The sequence below is a fragment of the Ahaetulla prasina genome, chromosome 10, assembly GCF_028640845.1.
Source record: "Ahaetulla prasina isolate Xishuangbanna chromosome 10, ASM2864084v1, whole genome shotgun sequence".
Taxonomy (NCBI): domain Eukaryota; kingdom Metazoa; phylum Chordata; class Lepidosauria; order Squamata; family Colubridae; genus Ahaetulla; species Ahaetulla prasina.
In genome coordinates this window covers 23,051,172-23,070,523 of record NC_080548.1, presented here as the reverse complement: position 1 = coordinate 23,070,523, position 19,352 = coordinate 23,051,172, and the positions used below count along the sequence as shown (strand labels likewise).

General features: G+C 44.1%; 1 protein-coding gene across 1 annotated transcript in view; it reads left to right on the top strand.

Moving 5' to 3' along the window:
- Positions 1-410: 410 nt before the first annotated feature.
- Positions 411-19,352, top strand: part of NFKBID (NFKB inhibitor delta) — a 51,600-nt gene continuing 32,658 nt past the window's right edge. The window contains exon 1 of the mRNA XM_058196293.1: positions 411-567. Coding sequence (XP_058052276.1) covers positions 546-567 — 22 coding nt within the window. The 5' untranslated portion in view covers positions 411-545. The remainder of the gene's footprint in view (positions 568-19,352) is intronic.

The following is a 19,352-nucleotide window of genomic DNA, read 5'->3' as shown; positions in this document are numbered from 1 at the left end:
AAGAAAGAAAGAAAGAAAGAAAGAAAGAAAGAAAGGAAGGAAGGAAGGAAGGAAGGAAGGAAGGAAGGAAGGAAGGAAAGAAAGAAAGAAAGAAAGAAAGAAAGAAAGAAAGAAAGAAAGAAAGAAAGAAAGAAAGAAAGAAAGAAAGAGGTGTTATTAGCCCTCAAACCCCAAAAATTTCCACAATTATGGCCACTCCTGTCCAAACAGACGCAAAAGCCCCTTGTTTTGAAATTCTGGAAACCAAACTCTTATCCCCCCACTGGCCCATCCACAGTATTGTTATCTGTGCCAAAAAGATGCTTCTCGGTGATTCACCTGCCCTGCAGGCTACGGTTCCAAGCAGCTTACTAGTAGTGGGAGGGGCGTGGGTCTTCCCGAAGGGTTGTACAAGCACTTCCTCTCCCTGGTATAAACGACAGCTCGGCTTCCTCCTGATAAAATTCAAGCGTGCTTCTGTCAGAAGAGCACATTGACTTAAGACGCTGCTGCGGAGGAAGGTGGCGGAGGACAGCAACAACTCTGGTGCCCCACGAGGGCTAGAGATGGGAATGAGATTTCCGAAAGGTAGGTGAAAAATTTTGGTTTCCCCCAAAGGTCCTGGCTGGATTTGTACACCACGGTTTGGCTGTCCTAAGAGATGGAAAAGTCTGGTTCTCTGTTAGAGTGGAGCAGAGAAAGAACTCAGCCTCGCTCAGGGCTGTTGAGCTGAAGTTCTCGCTCTAGTTACGTAGTAATTGTTTGGTTTGGTTTCCTGGTGGTGTTTCTGCCTGGGTGCAGCTGTAATACAAGCAGTTTTCTCTTGTTTTGGCCAAGAAGAGCCCTTCTAGCTGAAATTTGGGGCCTGTTTGAAGAAGAAAAAGTCCTTATCGTGAGCGTTTGAGGACCCAAATTGTTGCCAGGGTAGGGGAGTGGAAGGTGGCAATACACTGATTGTAAACCGCTTAGAGAGGGCTGTGAAGCACCGTGAAGCGGTATATAAGTCTAGGTGCTATTGCATAATGCTATTTGGTTTGAATCACGACTGCTGGGTTTTTTTGTTTTGTTGTGGTTTTCAAACCTGGCAACTTTTAAGACATGCGGACTTCGACTCCCGCAATTCCCCGGGCAATCCTGCTGGCTGGGGAATTCTGGGAGTTCGAAGTCCTCGTGTTTTAAAAGTTGCCAAGTTCGAAAAACACGGCACTAGTGGACATTGGCCTACACAAGCAGATTGCAAGAGGTCAACCCAAGCAATGCGTTCACCAAATTGTGATGGAAGAGCAAAAGAAGAGGGCTTCCTAAACATGCATCTTAATCCAACGTCTTTGGGGGTTTTATGTGATATTCCAATCTTATTTTTCCTAAAGCGACTCTTGGCTTCCCAAGATGGGGCCTAAAGGAATTTCATCCAGGGCCGAAATATCTTTTTAATGGATTCAGTCCTCCTCTGCCTTTAATATCAGCCTATCAAATATTAATCATCTGGTGAAATGGGTTCCCCACCCACCACTCTCTCTGACCTGGAGATAGTCAAACTCTACCGCACAGAGTCAAACGTATATATATATATATATATATATGTTCCAGTTGGGTTTACTTATTTGTAAGTGCATTGAACGTTGCGGTTTGAACAGGCTAACCTCCTGCGAATGAGAATATTGTTTAAGATCAAAACAGCGGGGGGTGGGCCCTAAAAAAAAACACTCTGGCAATAGAGTTCTCCAATCTGCATAGAGGTTCATTGATTTTTGCTTTGGGCAAAAGGAATATCGAATTTTTTTCCCCCTCCACTGCCAGCTGTTGCTTAGCTTGGATTCTAGATTTCTGCACTCCTCCCAACAGGCCTTCTCATCCCAATGCCCATCATTAATCGCTGTGCCCACAACACTTGTCAGCCCCAAAGGAAGAAAGAAATAATTTGGGAACCACAGACCACTGCTCTCCAGAAATCAGAAGCAGGAGAAAGCAGGGTTATTTAGATCCAGCCTTTTTATTATTATTATTGTTGTTGCTGCTGTTGTTTTAATGTCATGCTGCTACAGAATTTGTTTAAAATGCCAAGGAGAGAACACTTCTGTGCTCGAAAATTTAAATGCTCTCTCCTAAGTGCACCATCTAAGCGATCGTTGCCTAAAATGATTAGTTGGTCATAGCTGCCCAATTTTTGATTGGAACCTGAAGCAAAGCAATTGTCCTGCCAGGCTCAAATTATGATTAATCATATTTATACGCTTATTGTTGTTTCCCTTCCATCTTAAAACAGAAGTTATTAATTTATCCCTTTCTTTTCCTGGGGCCTCTGTAGAGCTCATGTGGGGAGGGGACACTTAATTCGTCTCGGTAGAAGTAGAAGGAAATGGAGCAAATGGACTTTTTTTTCGGTAGTAATCATAACCCATTTGTATATCCCACTCACCCTTCAGTTCCTAACACAAGAATTTAGCCGTGTCCTGTTGGCGGGCTGGAAAATGCTGCCTACCAAGGAATTTACGTGTGAAGTGTTGCTGGTAACGTCAGGAAAAACCCTCATAGCACATGTGCACTTTTATTTCTTGATCAGTTGGCAACTTTTAGGACAGGAGAAGATACAGAAAAAGAATCTGTGAAGGGAAGGCGGGGAGAGAAGGGGAGGTGAAAACAGAGATTGTCCAGAGGTTCATTCAAATATGCTCTTTTATTTTTTTTTTCAAAAGGCAACTGGACTATATATTTTTTTCCTTGGAAGGAAAAAAAAACCTTTTGAAACCTTTTGCCTTTTGAAAAAGCACCTTTGAGACAATTAGGGATTGTCTGGATGACGGAGAATCTCCACAGGCTTCCGTCCTGAGGTTTCAGCTGTTAGGGGAACCAAAGGTGCTTTTTCAAAAGGCAACTGGACTTTGTGCTTGGCTTGAAGACACTTCGCTTCTCATCCAGGAAGCTTCTTCAGTTCTTATAGCCAAATAGTCAAAATCGAAGAAGTTTCCTGGATGAGAAGTGAAAGTCTTTCAAAGGGAAAACAAAGAAAGTCCAGTTGCATACATGATGTACAATGAGAATAAAGGCTATTATTATTATTTACTTTATTCATTAAATATGAAACTCAGTCAACTGAACATTCAAAAAGGCATCACAAATACCATTGACTGGTGCTAATGGTTGATACGGGTTGCTGCCAATGTCCTAGGTATCAACCAAGTACCTTCTTAAGATGTACGATGTTCCAAGTAGCACAGGTTTTTGCAGTTCCGCTGGTGTCATTGCAGGAAGCTGCAATTTGTTCATGTATCTTATAAAATTCTTGGACATGGTGCCAATGTGCCCCAGTGACAATGGGTATCACTGTTACAAGTTTCATCCGTAGCCACATAGTTTCGATGGCCAGGTTGCAATATTTCATGATTTTTCCCAGTTCTCTTTCTTCGACTCTGGCATCTCCTGGTACCGCGATGTCAATAAATTGTACGTTTCGGTTTTCCACAACTGTGATATCTGGCGTGTTGTGTTCCAAGTGACGATCCGTCCGTATTCGAAAGTCCCACAAGATCTTCACCTTCTCATTTTCTATAACTTTTTCCACTTTATTTTTCCCATGACTTTTTGGATACAGGCAAGTGGTATTTTTTTACATAATGACCAGTGGATTAATTTAGCAACCCGGTCTTGTCTAGCTTTGTAATCAGCTTTGTGCGATTTTGCTGCATTCATCTATTAAACGTGAAACAGTTTCAACTTTGTTGTTGCAAAGTCGGCAGTTTGGATTGTCGGTGGATTTTTGTGTCTTTGCTTTCATGGCATTAGTTTGTAGTGCTTCTTGAGCAGCGAATATTAAACCTTCCGTTTCTTTGATGATGATGATTTGCCTTTTGCACACACACAAAAAGCAACTTTGGGACACCTGGATGCCTGAGCACCTCCTTTGACCTCTAGGGCAGGGATCTCCAACCTTGGCAACTTTAAGACTTGTGGACTTCAACACCCAGAGTTCCTCAGCCAGCAAAGCTGGCTGAGGGACTCTGGGAGTTGAAGTCCACAAGTCTTAAAGTTGCCAAGGTTGGAAGACCCCTGCTCTAGGGCAACCAGTGATGGGGAAGTGCTTGGGGGCAGAGGGAAAGGGAGAGGGGCTATCCTCACCCACCCATCCACTCCAAGATCCTAAATCTGGCCAAGTCCAAAGTTTAGCAATCTCCCGGCTGCTTCTACCTTCAAACGAGGAGGAATGCCCGAGGGGGTTTCCCACTGACGCGTCGTTGGGGATTCCATGCTAGGCGCGGCCCGTGGGCGGCCACGCTTGGCCGGCCTCCTGTCGGGATGTCTTGGAGGGGGCCCACGTGTGTGCACCACCCGTGTCGGGCGAGGGGCGAAGGGGAAGGGCCGATCGGCGTTTTCCCCTTGGCGGTGGCGCCCCGCTGGCTAACCGGAATCCCCAGCCGCCCCACCCCGACGGCTTGCCCAGGAATGTCCCGAGTTGCTCTTTAAGGGGGCATCCCTGAGTCTCGAGGGACGGTTGTCCCACGCAAGAGAAGCTTTGCAAGCGCGGCTGGCGGACAGCCGGCCGGTGATTTCCGTGGGATTCCTAAAACAAGAGGGGAGGGGAGGCACCACCAGGCGCTTAAAAGCAAACTGCCGTTGGCTTTAGAAGACTCAGCTCACTGCCCCCCTCCGCCAGCTGGGAGGGATTTTACGTCCTGAGCTCAGCTTTTCTTATCCCTTCTTAAGGCACTGAATCCTCTTTTAGGAGATCTAATTTGATGTGCTGCGTTGCAGGCGCTTGCCTCTCCCCGTCCTTCCCTCCCCCCACCCACCGAGCCCTAGCGAGGAAGATTAATACCCTTGCGATGCTCTTTCGCGAAAACTGCTCAAGGGGCGGAGAGGCGGTTCTCCACGTCTACTTCCAGATTTTTTTTTAATTATTTATTTTTTAAAGGTGTTCATAAAATATTGAATATGGAAAAGAAGAAGAAGACTAGAATAGAATAGATTTTTTTTTATTGGCCAATTGTGATTGGACACACAAGGAATTTGTCTTTGGTGCATATGCTCTCAGTGTAAATAGAATAGAATAGAATAGAATAGAATAGAATAGAATAGAATAGAATAGAATAGAATAGAATAGAATAGAATTCTTTTATTGGCCAAGTGTGATTGGACACTCAAGGAATTTGTCTTTGGTGCATATGCTCTCAGTGTAAATAGAATAGAATAGAATAGAATAGAATAGAATAGAATAGAATAGAATAGAATAGAATAGAATAGAATAGAATAGAATTCTTTTATTGGCCAAGTGTGATTGGACACTCAGGGAATTTGTCTTTGGTGCATATGCTCTCAGTGTAAATAGAATAGAATAGAATAGAATAGAATAGAATAGAATAGAATAGAATAGAATAGAATAGAATAGAATAGAATTGAATTCTTTTATTGGCCAAGTGTGATTGGACACTCAAGGAATTTGTCTTTGGTGCAGATGCTCTCAGTGTACATAAAAGAAAAGATACTTTCATCAAGGTACAACACTTACAACACTTAATGATAGCCATAGGGTACAGATTTAACACTTAATGATAGTCATAGGCTACAAAGAAGCAAACAATCAATCAACATCAAAAAGATTTTGGCTAACCCTTTGTCTGAAGTGGTGTAGGGTTTCCTGCCTAGGCAGGAGGCTGATCTAGAGCAGGGGTCTCCAACCTTGGCAACTTTAAGATTTGTGGACTTCAACTCTATTTATTTTATTTATTTATTTTTATTTATCTATTTATTTATTTTGTCAATCATATATAAGATAACAGGAAAGAGTATAAACATAATTTGGATACATGAAAAGAGTAAGTAAAATATTAGGACAGGGACGGTAGGTACACAGGTGCGTTTATGCACCTTTTTTTTTTCAACTATAGGAGTTGAAGTCCACAAGTCTTAAAGTTGCCAAGGTTGGAGACCCCTGGACTAGAAGACCTCCAAGGTCCCTTCCGATTCTGTTCTTCTATTTCTGTTTCTATTGGACCGAGTGCAACTCCTGATGCGGTGGTCCTTGATAACAGGCTGTGATTTCTAAGTGATACAGTTGTCTTAAAAAGTCTCTTCTGGAATGTATGACACTGGAGAAAGTTTCGTCTTGGCTGATAAAGCCAAGAGCCTTGTCAAGGCGAGCATAGGTGTGTTCTTTTTCCATGGCCTTTGAATCCAGGAAGTCTCATTTACAGGACAGGTAGTCCTCGACTTAAGCCAAAATTGGAACCAGAATGTTCCTTGCTAAACACGGTCATTGTTAACTGAGTCACACTTTCTTGCCCTGGCTGTTAAGTGAATCATATGGTGGTTAAGGGGAAAACCAGCTTCCCCCCCTTGACTTTGCTTCTGGGAAGACAGCTGAGGTGGTCACAAAGGGTGATCATCAAGTAACCCTGGGATACGACAACCATTGTAAGATGTGTGCCTTTTTGCCAAGTGCTTGAATTTTGATCACATGATGGGGTGAATAGTAGAATATAGAAAAACAAGAGTTGGAAGGGACCTTATAGATCCTCTAGTCCAACCCCCCCCCCCCCCCCGCTCAAACAGGAGACCTTACGCCATTTCTGACAAATGGCAGTCCAATTTTCTTGAAAGTCTCAAGTGATGAAGCTCCCACAACTTCCGAAGGCAAGCTGTCCATGGGTTGATTGTTCTCACTGTCAGAAATTTTCTCCTTATTTCCAGGTTGAATCTCTCCTTGATCAGTTTCCATCTATTATTCCTTGTCTGGCCTTCAGGTGCTTTGTAAAATAGCTTGACCCCTTCCTGTCTGTGGCAGCCATTCAAATATTGGAAAACTGCTATCATGTCTTCCCTGGTCCTTCTCTTCACTAGACTAGCCATGCCCAGTTCCTGTAACCATTCTTCATATGTTTTATTCTCCAGTCCCCTCATCATCCTGGTTGCTCTTCTCTGCATTCTTTCTAGAGTCTCAGCAACTTTTTTATAGTGTGGTGACCAAAACTCGATGCAGTACTCTAGGTGTGGTCTTACTAGGGCTTTATAGCGTGGTATTAGTACCTCACTTGATCTTGATTGTATCCCTCTGTTAATGCAGTTTAGGATTGCATTGGCTTTTTTGGCTGTCGCTGCACACTGCTGGCTCATACCGTGTTTCCCCAAAAATAAGACCCTGTCTTATATTTTTTGAACCCTGAAATAAGCTCTTGGCCTTATTGCCATGCACTCAAAAGCCCGATTGGGCTTATTATAATGGGGGTGTCTTATTTTGGGGGAAACAGGGTATTTAGCTGGCTGCCCACTAAGACTCCAAGATCCCTCTCACTGTTACTGCTATTATGCCTGGTTTCGTACACAGTTTATATGTGTACTTTTTTTTTCTTTTTTTTTTTTACATTTATACCCCGCCCTTCTCCGAAGACTCAGGGCGGCTTACAGTGTATAAGGCAATAGTCTCATTCTATTTGTATTATTTTTACAAAGTCAACTTATTGCCCCCCCAACAATCTGGGTCCTCATTTTACCTACCTTATAAAGGATGGAAGGCTGAGTCAACCTTGGGCCTGGTGGGACTAGAACCTGCAGTAATTGCAGGCTGCTGTGTTCTAATAACAGGCTTCTTACCAGCCTGAGCTATTCCGGCCCCTTGTTTTTGCCTAAGTGTAGGACTTTACTTTTCTCTACATTGAATTTCATTTTGTTAGATAGGGCCCAGTGTTCAAGTCTGTCAAGATCCATCTGGATCTTGAGATCTTCTAGTCCAACCCCCTGCTTAGGCAGGAAACCCTATACCATTTCAAGGTGGATGCTGCGGGAGGTCGTAAGTGGAAAGACCAGCCATAAATAACTTGTTTTCACTTCTTTGTAATTTCAAATGGTTTTAAGTCAAGGACTGCTTACATCTCACAGCTACTCTGCCTCTGAATGAGAAGGGTCTTCCATTGAGCCATCCCTGTCGTTTAGGTAAAACACACACAGGGACACATACACACACACACATATATATATATATAAAGTGTTTTTCTTTCGAAGTACCTGGTCTGCCCCAATACGGGAGGGAGCATACTGCTTCCCTTTCGCCTTTCAACTCCAATCCAGGAGCCCTCAGGCAGTCGCTTTCACGACAAACTATTTTGTACCAAATTTGTTTATTTCTCCTTTATTTCCCTTTATGCTGCTTTTCGTGTCAGGCAGAAAAGCTCATCAGTTACATGAATGTCCCAAGAGTGAGATTTGTGATTTCTTAACCCTTTCTTTGTCCCTTGACTTTATTGAGCAAAACAACAACAACAACAGGAAATTAAAGGAAATAAGCCTTAAGGCTATGATCTCAACCTTGGCAGCTGAAAAAAGGTGTGGACTTCAACTCCCAGAATTCCCCAGCCAGCTTATGCTGGCTGGGGAATTCTGGAAGTTGAAGTCCATACATCTTCAAGCTGCCACGGTTGAGAAATGCTGCTTTAAGGAGTTCTTTAAGGAGATTTGGTCTTTTAGGAGCCGCAGGACTGCTTTATTTTTACTTACCACCGTGACATTTAGAGTGCTAAAAAGTCCCTCTGGCTTCTGCAGCTGAGCTCCTTTCGGAGAGAAATATTTTAACCCCCTGCTGAAAACAGAACCAAACAAATGTCTTTCGCATGCTGCCAACTCCCTCCAGGTGTCTTCCTGGTAAAATCAGACTACTGTCCCCATCATTCTCAGCTAGCAGAACCAAGGGTTCCCGCTCTTCTGACCTCCCAAATTTAGAATTCCGACAGTCCAGATTCCTAAAGTCCCTGAGGAACATACTGCAACCAGTTTTGGTCACCACACTATAACAAAAGATGTTTGAGACTCTAGAAAGAGTGCAGAGAAGAGCAACCAGTATGATGAGGGGACTGGAGACTAAAACATATGATGAATGGTTGCAGGAACTGGGCATGGCTAGTCTAGTGAAGAGAAGGACCAGGGGAGACATGATAGCAGTCTTCCAATATTTGAGGGGCTGCCACAGAGAGGAGGGGGTCAAGCTATTTTTCCAAGGCACCTGAAGACCAGACAAGGGATAATGGATGGAAACTGAACAAGAAGAGATTCAATGGAAATAAGGATTTTTTTTCTGACAGTGAGAGCAGTCAACCAATGGAACTGACATTGCCTTCAGAAGTTTATTTATTTACTTATTTATTTATTTATTTTGTCACAACAATATATGTAGGTATCATACAAAAAGATTATATAGATTATATAAACACATATATGAGTGAATATAGGAGGTATAAGCATATATATATATATAGGTCTTTGGTTATTCGGGTTTTCTCCCGCGTAAAATTGGAAGTGTCTTGGCGACATCTCGACGAAGTCTCATTCGTCATCTTCAGGCTTCAGCTTCATGCTTCTGGGAGCAATGTGCTTCTGACACATTGCTCCCAGAAGCACGAAGCTGAAGCCTGAAGATGACGAATGAGACTTTGTCGAAACGTCGCCAAGACACTTCCAATTTTACGCGGGAGAAAACCCGAATAACCAAAGACCTACATACAAACACCCACGAAAACCTCAGAAAACAAATATATATATATATATATATAGGAAGAAGAAAAGAAAAACAATAGGACAGGAACGGTAGGCACGTTTGTGCGCTTATGCACGCCCCTTATGGTCCTCTTAGGAATGGGGTGAGGTCAATAGTAGAAAGTTTTTGGTTAAAGCTTTTGGGATTATGGGAAGAGACCACAGAGTCAGGTAAAGTATTCCAAGCACTGATGATTCTGTTACAGAAGTCATATTTTCTGCAATCTAGATTAAAGCGGTTGACATGAAGTTTAAATCTATTAGTTGCTCTAGTATTATTGCAATTAAAGCTGAAGTAGCCTTTTTTGTTGTGGAAGCTTCATCCCTGGAAGCTTTCAAGAAGAGACTGGACTGCCATTTGTCAGAAACGGTGCAGGGTTTCCTGCTTGGACGGGGAGGTTGGACTAGATGACCTACAAGGTCCCTTCCAACTCCGTTTTAATCTGTAAAAACATTTAACTTTTGAGCAAAGCCAGACCATCCACCTCACACTGGAACCTGGGCACGGTGTGAAGGATGCAGTGTGAGAACGAAAATTCTGTGGCTAAGCGAAACATTTGTTCAGTGAAGTTTTGCCCCCATTTGACAGCCCGTCTTGCCCCCGTTGTTCAGTGAATCACGGCAGCTGTTAAGTTACTAACCTGGTTGTTCAGTGAATCTGGTTTCCCCGTTGACTTTGCTTTTCAGAAGCTCATAAAAAGGGGATCACATGCCTCCCCCCCCCAGACGCTGCAACCGTCATAAATACAAGTCAGTTTCCCAACAATTGAATTTTGACCACGTGACCATGGGGTGGGGGGGTGCTGCAATGGTCATCAGTGTGAAAAATGATCCTAAGTCACTTTTGAACGGTCACTAAATGAGCTGTTGTGATTCAGGGACTACCTGTAAAGCTACTGTACCTGTCCAACTCAGGTTTTCCTACAACCCTGGATCAGTGGTGGCTTTCAATTTTTTTTACTACCGGTTCTGTGGGTGTGGCTTGGTGGGCGTAGCATGGCTTGGTGGGCGTGGCTTGGTGGGCATGGCAGGGGAAGGATACTGTAAAATTTCCATTCCCACCCCACTCCAGGGGAAGGGTACTGCAAAATCCCCATTCCCTCCCCACTCCAGGGGAAGGGTACTGCAAAATCCCCATTCCCTCCCCACTCCAGGGGAAGGACACTGCAAAATCCTCATTCCCTCCCCACTCAGCTGGGACTTGGGAGGCAGAGAATAGATGGGGGCGGGGCCAATCAGAATTTTTACTACCGGTTCTCTAAACTACTCAAAATTTCCGCTACCGGTTCTCCAGAACCTGCTGAATACCCCACCTCTGCCCTGGATCCCTAAGGCTAGGTCTGCAGAAGACAACCTTTCCCTTCCATGTGTTCCATCCTCTCCTGTATGAAATATTCCTGAGCATCTTTCCACACCTTTCCAATTCATTTCCTTCATGACTTCAAATCCCAGTATCGCAGAAGAAGACCGTTAGCGGAAAAGAATGATGGCCCCATCCACACCCGGCCGTGATTTACAGCGAGTTATTACCGGGAATGTAACTCTTAACTCAGACGTCACTTTGATTTCTTGCCATTTTGGTTATTTATTTATCTCTCAACGGCTCCCGGCATGCCACGATCTCCAGAAGGGGTAAGATGAGGCAGCCGAAGATGGAGAAAGGATGGGGCCTTGCAAACAAACAAACAAAAAAGCAACCCAAAAAAAAACGTGGATTAAAGAAATGGAGAGGGAGGGGGAGAATAAACGGGTTGATCTGCAGGTTGGAAGACCCGAATGCTGAACTCTTTAATTCTTCCTTCTGCAAGGGTGATTTTCTGCATGCAAGGAGACGAGGATAAATGTTTTCTCCTTGCTCAACAGTTCGTTTTATGCAGGCAAGGGAAAATCGAAAAGGGCAGTGTTTCCCAAGCTTGACAGCTTGACGAGGTGTGTGGACTTCAACTCCCAGAAGCCAAGCTGGCTGGGGAATTCTGGGCGTTGAAGTCCACACCTCTTCAGGTTGCCAAGGTTGAAAAACCCTACAAAAGGATATTCCTTCGCCTTCAAATGATTTTTTGAATGATTTGCAACCCAGCAAGAAAAACACAGACTTCAGAGGATAATTAGAACTGCAGAAAAAATAATTGCTACCAATCTGCCTTCCATTGAGGACCTGTATACTGCACAAATCAAGAAGAGGGCCGTGAAAATATTTGCAGATCACTCGCATCCTGGACATAAGCTGTTTCAACTCCTACCCTCAAAACGACGCTATAGAGCACTGCACACCAGAACAACTAGACACAAGAACAGTTTTTTCCCGAAGGCCATCACTCTGCTAAACAAATAATTTCATCAACACTGTCAGACAATTTACTAAATCTACACTACTATTAATCGTTTCATAGTTCCCATCACCAATCTCTTTCCACTTATGACTGTATGACTATAACTTTGTTGCTGGCAATCCTTATGATTTACATTGATATAGTGACCATCAATTGTGTTGTAAATGTTGTACCTTGATGAACGTATCTTTTCTTTTATGTACACTGAGAGCATATGCACCAAGACAAATTCCTTGTGTGTCCAATCACACTTGGCCAATAAAAATTCTATTCTATTCTATTCTATTCTATTAACGTTTGTTTCTATATCGGGGGTCTCCAATCTTGGCAACTTTAAGCCTGGAGGACTTCAACTCCCAGAATTTCCCGGCTGAAGAGGTTGTAGGAAAAAATGCTTTTAAAAGTAAAAAAAAAAAAAAAAGTGGCCACGCCCACCCAGTCACATGACCACCAAGCCCCGCCCACAGAACCAGTAGTAACGAATTTTACATTTCACCCCTGGGTCGAGCTGTTTTCCAAAGCACCTGAAGATCCAGATGTGGAATAATGGATGGAAGTTGATCAAGGAAAGATTCAACCTAGAAAAATAAGGAAAAGTTTTCTGACAGTGAGAGCCATCAACCAATGGAACAGAAGTTGCCTTCAGAAGTTGTGGGAGCTTCATCCCTGAAAGCTTTCAAGAAGAGACGGGGCTGCCACCTGTCAGAAATGGCGTAGGGTCTCCTGCTTGGGTGAGGGGGGTTGGACTAGATGACCTACAAGGTCCCTTCCAACTCTGTTCATCTGTAAGGTAACAATTCTGGGTTGCATGCCAGCTTCTTGGCTTTTTAAGGGAAGCAGGAGCTTTAAAAAAGAAATGAAATATCTAATGAATCCTTACATTCTTCTGTGTTGGTAGATTAGGGGTGGGGTGGGATCTCTACTGTGTCTTCTTTATCTGTGTGAAATTTGCAGACAGGTTTAGTGAAAAAGGGGGCACTGTCAAGGATGTGAAAGTTACAGCTGTGTAGAGAGGCACATGTCTTAAGACACTGATGTCTACGTGATGATTAGATGCCTGCTCATCGAGGCTTGCTTTCACACTAGTAACGATCAGGGGGGATTTTACCGCAAGCTACCCAAGGTCATATATGGTGTATACCGTTGTCGTGTCCCCCTCCCCCTCCGACAACCGGGTCTAGGAAGTCCGTATCAAGCGTGGCCACGAAGCCTCTGCAGCTTTGCCAAATTCCTTTCAGATTTCTCAGGGCAGGCAGGAATCCAAGTTGTGACTTCAGCAAACGAAAGGAGACTTTGCTTGACTCAAAGTTGCTTGACTCAAGCTGATCCTTTATATAGGCTGTGGGGTGCGGCTCCATGACTCAGCACTTATCCAGGCCTGCCCCTCCGTTTTCTGCTGACATCGCCTCTCAGATCTCCGGAAGCGGGGATCCGTCCACTGTGAATTCCCTTCCTCTGGATCTGCTGCCGGTAATTCTAGCACGTGGCTGGCTCCCTGCTCACAAGCTGTAGGAGTGAGGTTTGTTTGTTCATTCCTGACATTCTGTCCGGGCATGGGGCCAAGGCTGGGGGCTGGAGGCATGCCAGGCCGTTCCTCTTCATTATCAGACTCTGAATCTGATAGCAGGCCCGGGAGGCGACAGGAGGGACCTGGCTGAGGAGAGGAGGGAGAGCGAGGCACAGCAACCCTCTTACAGACAAACCTAATGATGATCAAGGCTTGCTGGCTTGTAACCACCCAGCCGTGGCTCTCCAAGATTTCAAGCAAACGTTGCAGAAATGTTGCCTGAAAATTGTTGGCAGGCAAAGCCTTGGTGCCCCAGGATGGTGCCAAGATGGGGGAGTGTTATTCTATTTTTATTTATTTTATTTATTTATTTTGGTAGACCTGGTCAAGAAACAGACACCACAAAGGACTACAGAAATGTTACTGTATTGTTCTGGGAAATAAAATAGGAGAATATGGCATAGGGCCGGGTTACTTACGGGACCGCCTACTGCTACCGAATACCTCTCACCGACCCGTGCGCTCTCACAGAGAGGGACTCCTCAGGGTGCCGTCAGCTAGGCAGTGTCGTCTGGCGACACCCAGGGGAAGGGCCTTCTCTGTGGGGGCTCCCACCCTCTGGAACGAACTCCCCCCAGGACTTCGTCAACTTCCGGACCTCCGAACCTTCCGTCGCGAGCTTAAAACACATTTATTCATCTGCGCAGGACTGGATTAGATTTTAAATTTATATTGGTTTTAAATGGGTTTTATTATTTATATTGTCTTTTAATAATTCGGCCTTTTAGAATAAGTTTTTTAACTGTTATTTTAGTCTGTATTTATATGTTTTTTACTTGCCTGTGAACCGCCCTGAGTCCCCTGGGAGATAGGGCGGTATATAAATGTGATTAATAAATAAAATAAATAAATAAATAAATAGAAGCTTGAAAGCTGGGCAGTGTTTCTTTCAACCTCTTCTTATACCAAAGAGAATTAAGACAAAGCTACTTTGAATGTCTTTCCCACATGTTCCACTTTCCCAGGACCAAGTTCTTGTTTCACTTCCCTTAGCAGCTCTTCTCTTCCCTTCTCCTTCTCCTTCTCCTTCTCCTTCTCCTTCTCCTTCTCCTTCTCCTTCTCCTCCCGCTTCGGTCAAAGCAATGGGGAATATAGCAGCGCTGCCTTTTTCTACTGCCACCTCATCCTTTTCTGCTTGTCCGTCTATCCATTGATAACATTTACAGCTGCGGCTTCCCTTGCTGCCCCTTCTCCTCTCTTTCTCTGCCATCCCACCCAAGTTCTCCTTCCCTGCCTTCTGAGCGGTTAAGAACGGAAAGATCCCAGCTGCCATTGAGCCTGGCTTTGAATTTAAGCCAAAGGATGGAAGCATTGTTGGAGGCCGCAGGTTTTTATGGGACGGATGTAACTATCAGGTGGATTTAACCTGGAAAGCAAAGACATGTAAGCTAATGCTTTCATTATAAGGTTATAATTTTATAAATCTGAGTATGTTTCCCCCTCTCTCCCTTGAGCTTCAGGAGATCTAGGGACAGTCGTATTTTTTTATCAGAGTAGCTGAATTGGAAGGGACTTTGGAAGTTTTCTAGTCCAACCCCCTGCTCAAACAGGAAACCCTATACCAGACAAATTTCAGACAAATGGCTGTCCAATCTCTTCTTAGAACCCTGCAGTGTTGGCGCATTCACAACTTCTGCAGGCAAGTTGTTCCACTGGTTAATTGTTCTGACGGTCAGGAAATTCCTCCTTAGTTCTAAGTTGCTTCTCTCCTTGATTAGTTTCCACCCGTTGCTTCTTGTCCTGCCCTCGGGTGCTTTGGAGAAGAGCTTGACTCCCTCTTCTTTGGGGCAGCCCCTGAGATATCAGAACGCTGCTATCACGTCCACCCCTAGTCCTTCTTTTCATCAAAATATTTTGGGGTTCCCCACCATTTCTTTTCTGCTGCTGGAATTTTTCATTAAAGCTCACATTTTAAAGACACCAGAAACTGCCATAAACTCTACGTCAAGATGAACCCCAAGACATGTCAAAGCCCAATGAACTGAATGATGAAGTGAAGAAACTGGTAAATAGTAAAAGGACTCGGAAATAGTAAAAGAAGTGTACAACTTGCTATCAGCTCAAAGCTATCAGGCTTTGCACATTGTCCCTGTCCTGCCTTCAGGTGCTTTGGAGAATAGTTTGACCCCCCCTCTTCTTTGTGGCAGCCCCTTAAACTACATTTCTGAAATGGTATAGGGTTTCCTACTCGAGCTGGGGGTTGGACTAGAAGACCTCCGAGGTCCCTTCCAACTCAGTTATTCTATATTCTGTTCAGGACTCCTATTCCTTCCATCGGATCCTTGTCTTGGTTGGGAGATTTCTTCCCGTTCCTCAGGTTTATTCCTTCTGCCCATTACATCAATCCCCTTGCTAGCCGTGGGGACCTGGCTGAGTAGGTGCTCCTATTTCCTTCTGCTCGACACTCAGCTTTAGTTCTTGAAATGACTTCCATAACGTATAAGCAATCGGAAATAACCTGAACTTGTGGCTTCGGAAATGTTTGTTTTAGTGGAGAGATAAGGCTGACGACTGCTGAACGTCTCTTCCACCTCACTTCCTCCAGACGCTGTCATGTCTTCCATCACGGAAGCAAGCAATGCCCCTGGGTTATTTAGCAAAGTCAGTTGGCAACCGCACAGCACCGACCTGTGAACCGGTTTGCTATTCTTGATCTGCCCTCTTTTCCCTGTAAGCGCTTGCTGGTCTGCTTTGAGGAAAAATAAAAGGGGAGGGGTGGGGGGGACTGTTATCACCTGCTTTGGAAAACATCTTTTTGTGTGTGTGCTGAGATGGAACATTACAGGGGATGAGACTAAAGGCCAGCGAGAGGGCAACCATGATTCATGAGTAAAATGAAGAGCCCGGTGATTTTTCTTCTTCTTCTTCGCCAACCGAACTGAGCTCTGACAAGGGCAGGGAAAAATGGGGGCGGAGGTGTGGGGGTGGGGGGTGGTAGGATAAACGCTGGCTCAGGCCTTTTCGTGGCTGTTAGGACTTGATCCAGGATGTCTTGGGAACGGGGATGGGGTGTGTGTGTGGGGGGTGCTGCTCTAATCCATTCTTTAGCCTGGCCATTTGCACGGTGGATCCCTGGCTCTTCAGAGGGAGCTGATGAGACCACATTGAGAGGAGACACGCAGGGGCTTTTGGAGAAGGGGAAGCCTCCAGCTGCAGAGTCAGGTCCGGGTGTGAGAAACAGGAACCAGCTGTTTTTGTCTCTCTGTGTGTGTGTGTGTGTGTGTGTGCATGGGCCTCAAAGAGGCATCATGCTGGGCCTCTGGTGGCTCAGCTGACTAAGGCAGTCTGTTATTAACAGCAGCTGCTTGCAATTACTGCAAGTTCAAGTCCCACCAGGCCCAAGGTTGACTCAGCTTTCCATCCTTTATAAGGTAGGTAAAATGAGGACTCAGATTGTTGGGGGGCAATAAAAGTTGACTTTGTATATAATATACAAATGGATGAAGACTATTGCTTAACACAGTGTAAGCCGCCCTGAGTCTTCGGAGAAAGGCAGGATATAAATTCAAATTAAAAAATAATAATCAAGAGTTTTAATGTGGAACGGATTGCTTGGGACTGAGATACCCAGCTCGTTCTTGCAGAAATACAATGCAATACAATACAATATAATATAATACAATACAATACAATAAAATCAGGGGTGAAATGTTCCCGGTTCGGACCGGATCACCTGATCCGGTAGTGATGGCAGCGGATGGTTCGGAGAACCAGAAGCAAAAATCCCTGCCCCCCTCATGCCCAGCTGAGCCGTGCAATCATCAGAGGGTTGTTTTTTTTTACTTTTAAAAGCATTTTTTCTTCAGCCGAAAAAAATGCTTTAAAAGTAAAAAAAAAAAAAAAGCCACCGACAATCACAAGGCTCAGCTGGGATCGTCAGAACTCTTTAAAAGCATTTTTTCTACAACCTCTTCAGCCAAAGAGGTTGTAAAAAATGCTTTTAAAAGGTTCTGGCAACCAGGCAACTCAGCTGGGATCGTCAGAACCCTTTAAAAGCATTTTTTCTACAACCTCTTCTTTTTAACCTTTTAAAAGTTAAAAAAAAAAGTTGGCGAAGCCCACCAAGTCACATTATCCCCCCCACTCACCAAGCCACACCCACAAAACCGGTAGTAACAAATTTTACATTTCACCCCTGAATACAATACAATACAACACAACACAACACAACAAAATCAGAGTTGGAAGGGACCTTGGAGGTCTTCTAGTCCAACAGCTTGCTTAGGCAGAAAACTCTATAGCATTTTAGACAAATGGTTTTCCAATCTCTTCTTTTAAAAAACTTCCAGTCTTGGCACATTCATAACTTCTGGAGGCAAGTTGTTCCACCGATTAATTGTTCTAATTGTCAGGAAATTTCTCCTTAGTTCTAGGTTGCTTCTCTCCTTGATTAGTTTCCACCCATTGCTTCTTGTCCTGCCTTCGGGTGCTTTGGAGAAGAGCTTGACTCCCTCTTCTTTGGGGCAGCCCCTGAGAGATTGGAATGCTGCTATCATGTCACCCCTAGTCCTTCTTTTCATCAAAATATTTTGGAATTCACTACCATTTCTTTTGTGCTGCTGGAATTGTCATTAAAGCTCACGTTTTAAAGACACCATAAACTGTCATAAACTCTATGTCAATAGGAACCCCAAGACATGTCAAATCCCAGTGAACTGAATGATGAAGCGAAGAAACTGGATGTAGAAGGGTCTCCTCTTAAAATAGTAAAAGAAGTAGAAGAAGTGTACAACTTGCTATCAGCTCAAAAGGCCGGGCTTTGCACATCAAATAGTCACAGCGCTCCCCAAAGTGGGTGGTGTCAGTCAGGGCCTCAGGATCTATGGGAGGGAGGGAGGGAGGGCTGGAGCGGTTTCAAATGATGCTGTGAGCCACTGCAAGAAGGCAAGATCGAAAGCAACTGCTTGACCTTTTAAGACTCTGATCTCAAAACTCTAGAAATGCAAACGAAAGGACTGTAAGGTTTGTTCTTGTCTCCATTTTGGGAGGAGGCTTTGAGAGTTGCTAGGACCTACCTGGCTCATACTACCGTATGTGGTGGATTGTCCAAAGACCAAAAGAAAAAATTTTGGGGATGAAAATACATACCTGCTTAGAGAAAATGATAAAGCAACACATAAATTTAAAGCCAGAAATATTTTTGTTCAATATCATTGTAGTCCGCCAGCAGTCTGCGGAGCTGGTAACAGAGTCAGACAGCGATGAGGCTGAGGTGGGGCCAGGGCCATCGGGGAATGAGGTGTGGACTCCAGAGCCTCCAGAGACTGATAGTAGTGAGGCAGAGGAAAAGGAGAAGCCTGTTCCTAATGCACGCATGAGAAGAGCTCCCAGAAGGCAAGAGCAGCTCAAGCAAAGAGGACGACTCAGGGGTAGGGTCAAGAGATGATTGGCCCCTCCCATAAGGCTTAAAAGACCAGCAACGGCATTTGAGCTCTTTGTCGGAAAACAACGTTAGTAGCTTCTTCTTCTTCTTCATCTACGTCTTGCATTTATTTTTATATCGGTGACTTCTGAAGGTTTGCCAAGAAAGGCCTTTGGCAGTTTGCCTAATTGGACCAAGGTTTGCGATAGGACTGAGGAATTTGTGTTGGGAGGAATTTGCTTTAATTTAGTTGAACTACGCTGGGAATGAAATAATTCTCAGCTGTTCGAATAAAGTTTGTTTGTTTTTTCACGGACTGAGTTTCCTACTACCTACTTGGGCCTGGGTCACAACAAATATATTGCCAGACAGATATGATAAAGGGAATGTAAATTTAATACTACATGTTTTGACAGCAGCGAGAATTGTATTTGCTCAACACTGGAAAAACGAGGAAACTCCTACAGATGAAAATATAATTTTAAAAAATATTAGATGGTGCAGAAGTGGATAGGTTACCATTAAAGATAAAGGACAAAGAAGGCACAGAATGTTTTTTAACTTGGGATTTGTTTTATCAATGGTTAGATAATAAAGG